This window comes from Protomyctophum parallelum, assembly GCF_964188405.1.
Source record: "Protomyctophum parallelum genome assembly, chromosome: 23".
Lineage (NCBI taxonomy): Eukaryota > Metazoa > Chordata > Actinopteri > Myctophiformes > Myctophidae > Protomyctophum > Protomyctophum parallelum.
The window spans coordinates 11945293-11953553 of NC_139715.1; the positions used below are offsets into that span (position 1 = coordinate 11945293).

Here is an 8261-nt window from a genome sequence, read left to right on the forward strand (position 1 = left end):
AAGGGAGAGAAGTAGACAGAAACACAAATGGAGGTAAATGGAGGTGACAACACTTTTGTGTCGTCACTTTTGCGATGTGAAACTTCCCAAAGCGCAGGTTTACATACAGTAGTAACAGTACAAACACCAGAGGGTTACTAGTCTGACAAGTTACAACACAGAAGTCTACTTTATTGCAAGTTTGTCCTTCCAGCAGTAAAACTTTTATGTTTGTTTTGTTTTACAATGATGTAGATGTTTGCTGTAGATAAATGTATGAATGATAGATGTCTGCCAGTTCTGTCTGTGATTCTCTGGTCCTGTGTCAGCCGTACGACCATAAACCATGGCACACAAGTACATTTCAGTTTCCAGCCAAACACCACCAGATGATTTCACAGCTGCCTGCACAAACATCTCTTCAGCACAGTTTCTTCCAGAAAGACGTTACCATCACACAGCCTTTGCCTACAATGGAGAGCTGTACATATTTGGCGGCTACAAAATGGGTCAGTACTTAAATGATCTGTGGAAATTCAACCCAGAGACCCCTTCCTGGAAGAAGCTTGAGCCCAAGGGGGAAGGCCCCAGTGAGACGTCTAGGATGTGCTGTTGCATGGTGGGAGATCGTATCATTCTCTTTGGAGAAGAAAACAAACCTGATGACCTGTACATCTTAGACTTAAGTCCTAGCCTGAAGACTTTATGTAAGCTAGCAGTTATTCAGTACGGTCTGGAGCAGTCTGGACTCAGGTGGGAACTGGCAGCCATGACAACCAACACAACAGTTATTCAGTACGGTCTGGAGCAGTCTGGACTCAGGTGGGAACTGGCAGCCAGACAACCAACACAACATCAGGTGGGAACTGGCAGCCATGACGACCAACACAACATCAGGTGGGAACTGGCAGCCATGACGACTAAAGGCTCATACATAGTCTGGATTTCCGGTGGTTAGGTGACCACCGAACTACAACATGACGTCACGAGCCACGGTGAAGAGCAAACCACCGCCACCGCTCCAGCCCTTCTCTCTATTTTTACTCACCACCGCTCAACGTTATTGGACCGAAAATCCAGACTATGAATAGGCCTTAACACAACATCAGGTGGGAAATGGCAGCCATGACGACTAACACAACATCAGGTGGGAACTGGCAGCCATGACGACCACCATCCAACACAGACAAATAAAGGATGGGGTCCAATAAGTCACATTATGATAATAATCATACAGATGACACAAAAAAAAACACTCATTGGGCTAAAACGGCCATAGACACCAAATGTGCTGACATCATCACATTTGTGATGACGGCTATGGCCGTTTTAGCCAAAGGAGTGTTATTTGTGCAAAACGAATGCTTGGAATGGATTCAGCATCATGAAAACACCCTAGATTGACATTCACATTCTTTATAAAGCATGATGACATTTTGACTTATTTTGCTTTCTATATGTTGTTAATGGTATGGTCACATATGCCAATTATGAAAATTGCTCAACATTATGCAAGTTAGCATCCTTCAGTTTCTACATGCAGTGGGGACACATACTAAACATTTCTAACATTAAACGTTGGTGTACTCAACATGTCCATTCTGGATACTAGACTATAGGCTTAGGGTTTGCCAAAAACAGAAAGCAGCGCCCTCTCCTGGTCGCATTTCGCACTACACAGTACTCATCGGTAGTCGGTAGATGATCATGATCGGTGTAGGGCTCCGTCTTTTAAATGCTTAATTTATAGTTTTAATGTGCAAATTAATCTTTTTTTCAATACTCTAAGAGGGTACTTTTATTTGAAGAGATCGTCTACCGGAAGTCTTATATTTGCTAGTTTAGATTTGTCAAAAACTCACAAAAAGAGAAGAGCTGTTTTATTGTTGTTAAAGAGTAAAGACCATTTGGTTTAGTGTTCTTATTATATTGTTATTTTTGTGTTGGAAAGTGATAGCTGTTTAGCCAAAGCAAATAAAGGGCTATGGCAGACGCCAATCCTTTGGGAAATGGTAAGATCATATTATAGCACACAATTGAATTTGACAGTAACATCGTTTTATTCATGACAGTAAACTGACGCTAATTGCTAAATTGTCTTGCTAGTTGCTGTCTTCACGGTGCTAGCTTAAGTTAAAGTTAGCGTTAGCTAAAAAGATTTTTAGTTGTCAAACTTAAAAAAAAAAGGAAAACCTCTCACATTGTCGACTCATCTCTTAAGATCGAGAAAAGATTGTTCCACGTTGTTATTCACGATAAGAGGCCACAGCGGACTCCTTTCAAGTATTCATCCCCCTCTAGTCTGGGTCCCAAATTATAGCCCAATTAAATTATTAACTCTGTGTTGTGTTAACGTTTTCATGCTTGAGACCTGTGATTAACTGTGTTTTCACGTTATCATGTCTTCACATTATTATCATCAGAGAAGCAGGTGACAGCTGTGTCTTCACGTTATTATCATTAACGTGCAGTGACAACTCCTTGTTGTCATTCCAGAGGCAGGTGACCATACAGTGTACCCACTGACTAAGGCCCTGAAAGATGCCAGTGATAAAGGCCGTTTCCAGGACCAGGCCCTGCATGAGAGTCAACAGGAACTCGGCTCTCTGCAGGTTCAGCTATACAGCACTATAACACTATCTTCACAATGCATGACCACCTCCTCCATCTTAAAAACAAACACAAAACAAAACATTTCATTTTGAATCTTTGATTATAGAACACATTTTTTAGCTGTCGAACAAACAGACCTACAACATTAGTAATACAATAGTAGTAGCATATCGTATTAAAAACAAACACGAAACAAAACAAACATCTCATTTTGATTAGAGAACAATTTATTGTAGCTGTCGAACAAACACGCAGCTCATAGCGTGGTACAGAGTGTCGCGCTACGAGCTTGTAGTTCTGCTAAAAAAAAATCAATCTTTGAATATATATTCTTTCAGAGCCAAAGTTTTTAACTCAAATCTTTGCTTCTGGGGGGGGGGTGCCTGGAACAACATATTTTCAGATGGGGGTCGGCGGCCAATTACATGGGTTTTTCAGGAAACTCAGGATTTAGAAGACGCTACAAATCGTCCTCAGGTCAAAATGGGTTAAATCCAGTGGGTTTAGTGGCCACTACCCTTTCCTTGTTTCACTTCCAGGCCGTCCTGTCAGACATTGAGAGGACGGGCGAGGAGGCGCAGCGGGACCTCAGGTCAAAGACGAGGCAGTTCCTCTTGCTGGAAGGGGAGATGGAGGACCGGCAGTGCCGCCTGAAGGCCCTCGGGCAGCGCATCACCGACATCCACGACCGCAACGCCAAGATGCTCCTCCGCAACCGGGAAGAGGAGGAGGAGGCCTCCATCACGCTGGCTGGGTACAACACCTACCGCAACAAGATGGAGGGCCACAGGGCGGCGGTCGCACACGCAGAGGGCCAGACGGTGGCCCAGAAGGTGCTGGAGGAGAAGAGAGACCTGGTGCGGACGCTCGCGAGGAGAAAGGAGGAGCTGAGAGCGGATTTGGAAAATGGAAGCGCTACACAGCAGGCGCAGGCGAAGGTGTGTGACCAATGGCCTGGCTCATTAACACTTGATTTATTAGTTCTGTTTGATCGGGTCCTTGGTCATTTCCTGTGTTCAATTACGCTTAATTCATTTTATTTATTTAGGAACTAGGACTATCAACACAAAGATAGTTTTGGCATTTACTCAGTCAGGGTATATACTGTGTACACATATATGTTATACTATATACTGTATGTATGCACGTGTGCGTGCGTGCGTGCGTGCATACTTTGACAGAAAGAGGTGAATGATCGAAAGAGGGAGATCTCAGTCCTGAGGAATACTGTGGCCGAGATGCGAGACCTTCTGCTCAAAGAGTTTGAGACTCAGAACCCGATCAAGAAAGACATTGAGGTATGTAAAAACGAGAGAGCTTTGTTAAACTTAATAAATGCTTTATATGTTGATCCTGGAGAAAATAACCTTAATACTGACCACCAGCATCCTTTGTGACACTGGTTCTGTGCTGTGCTCCTGGGATATCGAAGGTGATTGATTGATTGATTGATTAACAGTTTGCAGAATTACAGTACATTTCAAGCACAACTCAATACAAAAACTGTTAACTGAGTGGATGACACCATAAAGCATTACACTTGTTTACAATAGGGCCCACCATTTTGAATTCATCAAAACATTTAGAGACGTACGAATATACACTTATAGCCAAAAAAAAGGAAATCATCATAGGAGGTAAAAAGGGAGAAAAAATACATATACAGTGAGGGGGGAAAGGGGTGGGTGGGGGATTCAGATTTTACGGGGGCCGTCCGTAGGTGCCCTTTGAGAGCAGTTTTGAAGGAGTCAAGGGATTTGCATGTCTTAATGACTGTTGGTAGGGCGTTCCACATTTTGGTGGCATAGGAGCGAAATTCATTTAGTCCCTTGTTAGTTCCGAATCTGGGTTGCACATGGTTTGTTGAACTCCCTCTGGTGTTGTGGGTGTGGACTTTGTTGACATTAAGGAAGTATTTAGACAGGTACATGGGTAATGGGTATCTTGTCTAAAACTTCCTTAATGTCAACGAAGCCCTGGTTTTCATTCTAGACAGCTAATCCAGCACTGATTACTGTCCAGAAGGAATCTGGACATGCTGCACAGAATTCAAGATTTAGACTTAGCCTACCACTATCAGATTAGAAGAGTTTGACATAGTATGTGTTGCAATGAGTTAACAATTTATTTTCATCCCGACTTCAAAGCATGCTGTGATTCTCCTGCTTTAGATGTATTTTTATGTTGTTCCCCAAACAGTGACTAAAGTAGATATATATATATATATATATATATAGCATATTAACATCCTAACGTTTTTGTAGTTTAAACCAGTGGTTCCCAAAGTCGGGTCCGGGGACTCCCAGGAGTACCTGAGGAAGTTCCAGGGGGTCCCCAGCTAAATGATCGTTTGGAACCAAATGGACCCTTATGGGTCTGTAACTCAGAGTGTACAAATGGTTCCATTTGGTTCCATTTGTACACTCTCAGAGTTAAAATAACATTGATTTTACAATATTAATTGGGGGTCCCAGAGACAGAAATGCTATTAAATGGGGGTCCGTAGACTAATGCATGTCAAACTGGGGGTCCTTGAAATTAAACGGGTTGAGAATCACTGCTAGAGCCGTAAAAATCTTCTCTTATGGGGGTCCCTGGCATATCTTTTCAAATGGGGGTCCGCGGGGCGCGGGCTAATGAGTGTCAATTTGGGGGTCCTTGACATGAAAAAGTTTGGGAACCACTGGTTTAAACCTTTCAAATAAAATGTTTTTTCTTTCTTCCTCTTTCCTCTCGGTAAGATCCAGAACAGACGTCACGAGGCCATTGTAAAGCGCCTCCACTGTCAGGTGAACAGAGCCCAGGCCATCGACAGGTATTATTAATGTTACATACTGTATATGTTGGTTGATATGCATTACGCATCCATACGTTTAATGCTCCATTTTATGTTTACTGGGCAAAAAAATATCTTGTTTGCTGCATGGTTAAAATGGCTGCCATATCCTTCACATTTTATAGAACAGAAAGTCCTACAAAACAAAAAAGGTTGGCTAACATGCCAAAGACACTTCTAAAGGTGCGTTCCAGTGTTGTTTTCATCAACTAAAACTAATATGAAAAATGTTTGTCGACTACCTTTTTTCACAGACTAATACTAAATGGAAACTAAATGAAAACTAAGCTATGATGACTAAAACTAAATATACTGACAATTTCATCAACAAATAAAAACTAGACTAAAATGTTAAGAAGGGACTAGTGGACAAGAGATCCAGTATAAGTCATTTTACACTTGGTTGCATGCTGAAAATAGCCAATCTACAACACGTCGCGCTGCGACGCGTTGTGTGCTTGTAGATCTGCTATTTTCAGCAAGTGTAAAAACAGTCATTACGACGGCATCAAGGCCCACCAAAACACATTTTAGTCGCCTAAATCAACTGTAGATTTAGTCGACTAAAATCGTATGACATTTAGACAGAATCAGCGTTGATGTTGTCCGGTACGTACCCCAGAAATTGAACTGAACTGACCGCCGGGACTCGGCAACGGTGGAAAGAAAACATCATGTTAAGACATTTTGCTGCTCATAAATGATATAGTAGCAGGAATTTTAGGTTAAATATATTGAACGTCTCTTGGGTGAAGAAGGTTACTCTCCCAAAGTTAAATTATTGTGTCTACACTACAGCCAATCGGCTTGATGGCATGACGCTAGCGAAGGGACTTTTATTTTTACCACCTGCGCGACTAAAGTGAAGCGATCGAAGCGACCGGAAACAAATATATATTTTCAGGTTTGCCACTTTTTTGCCAATCTACATTGATACGTTGTGAGCTTGTAGACTGGTCATTTTAACTATTCAACAATGTTTTGCAAAATAGTAAAAAAAAAAAAAAAAAAAAAGGCAAAGAAGTTTAGGGATAAGCTTGGGCTGTATTTTGCGTGTCTTAAGTACCAGGTCTTATTCCCTAACTATTCCCTAAAGACCTGGAGGCGTGATCAATGCTCTTTGGCCACTCAGAATAGCCAAATGGTATTGATCACGCCTCCAGGTCTTTAGTTTACTCAAGTTAGGGAATAAGACCTGGTACTTAAGACACACAAAATACAGGCCAAGGGGTTTAGCGGTGACGAAAATGGAGCCCTTTATGTTCGTGCCGCTGCCATAGATGTGGGACTGCTAGGGATGGAGCTCGTACATTTTTATTGATAACAAGCACCTTATCGATCAGGCTTATCGAGCCGGTTTCTTATCGAGCCCACTATCGAGCATTTTCTATTATTTTGTGGAAAGACGGGAGACATTAAATTCTGAACGAAACCAGTATCTTTTACTAGGGCCTTCAAATACAGAACTGTTCTAATAGACAGAAGGCAATTTACCTTTTTTGTTTTACCAATAAAATAATATTAAAGAAACCACTTTAGAAGCGTAATTTTGTTTACCCGGACAGCGCTGGTTGGCAGGTATCAATACACTTTCGGGCCGACATGTTTTTACCAGCATGGATGATTAGATTTATTTCTTGATCGCCTCTTGTCTCGATTGATTAAAGCTTATTGATAACGGGTACTCAATACGCTTGTTATAGGATGTTTTCGGGTATCAGTTATCGAGCTCCATCCCTAGGGACTGCTGTTGATGATTTCCCATTTTGTGTCCTTCCCTCAGGCAGACGTCTGAGGACATCCACCACATGAAGAGACAGATCGCAGAGCTCCACAGCCTGCTGAAGCCATTGTAAGTCAGAGCCAGTCATCAACCTTGTTTTGCTGTCGTCGGCAATGACTTTATTTATATCAGTGTTGTTTGGACAGTGGTTTTGCCCTTGCATATTTGGGTAAAATTTTGTCTGCTGAATTACAAGTTCCATTCCGAGGGTTCTGGCAGCAGTTACTGCAATCAAGCAGTTGGGGGCAGTAGTGTCAACTAAATGTAGGTTTAAGACATGATGAGCAGTTGAGCTCACATTTTGTTCTGCATCTCGGACTGCTGTTCTTAGAGCTTCAGCCTGCTGTAAACAATTCTCTTCAATGTATTTGCCTTTAGTTAGACATAAACAATTAAACATATTGTTCACCACTGTATTTTTCTACTGTACTGTAAAGTGTTGTTTGGACAGTGGTTTTGCCCTTGCATATTTGGGTTCAATTTTGTCTGCTGAATTACAAGTTCCATTCCGAGGGTTCTGGCAGAAGTTACTGCAATCAAGCAGTTGGGGGCAGTAGTGTCAACTAAATGTAGGTTTAAGACATGATGAGCAGTTGAGCTCACATTTTGTTCAGCATCTCGGACTGCTGTTCTTAGAGCTTCAGCCTGCTTTAAACAATTCTCTTCAATGTATTTGCCTTTAGTTAGACATAAACATATTGTTCACCACTGTATTTTTCTACTGTACTGTAAAGTGTATCTTTATTCAACAAGTGGTATCATTAAACTATCCATGGTGTGATTGAGTCCTGCTTTACTCAGTGGTCACACTTTAAAACAGCACCAGGGACATCTTTGGTAAATGGTTGAGGGACAGGGCTTTCATCCCTCTGGTGTCCCCTTAACCCCGTGTTGATTTCGTCGACTAATACTATGACAAGAAATGTTCGTTGACTACCTTTTTTCACTGAGGAAAACTAAATGAAAACTAAGCTATCATAGCCTATGACCACTGAAACTAAGACTAAATCTGTTTTGACATATTTTCCGTCAATAAATACAAACTAGACT

General features: G+C 41.7%; 1 protein-coding gene across 1 annotated transcript; it reads left to right on the forward strand.

The window, feature by feature from the left end:
- Window positions 1-782: 782 nt before the first annotated feature.
- Window positions 783-7438, forward strand: ccdc122 (coiled-coil domain containing 122). Its single transcript, XM_083758631.1, has 8 exons — window positions 783-801; window positions 839-876; window positions 1089-1126; window positions 2476-2591; window positions 3132-3530; window positions 3774-3890; window positions 5334-5407; window positions 7212-7438. The coding sequence occupies exons 3-8, from the start codon at window positions 1096-1098 to the stop codon at window positions 7282-7284; spliced, it is 810 nt and encodes a 269-aa protein (XP_083614757.1). The 5' UTR covers window positions 783-801; window positions 839-876; window positions 1089-1095; the 3' UTR covers window positions 7285-7438.
- Window positions 7439-8261: the final 823 nt, after the last annotated feature.

Excerpts from the sequence above, each read along its gene's own strand:
- ccdc122 (XM_083758631.1), top strand. The coding sequence starts at position 1,096 with ATGGCAGCCATGACGACTAACACAACATCAG. Across the intron at positions 2,592-3,131 it reads AGGAACTCGGCTCTCTGCAG|GCCGTCCTGTCAGACATTGA; the intron begins GTTCAGCTATAC and ends TTTCACTTCCAG. Across the intron at positions 3,531-3,773 it reads CACAGCAGGCGCAGGCGAAG|AAAGAGGTGAATGATCGAAA; the intron begins GTGTGTGACCAA and ends ATACTTTGACAG.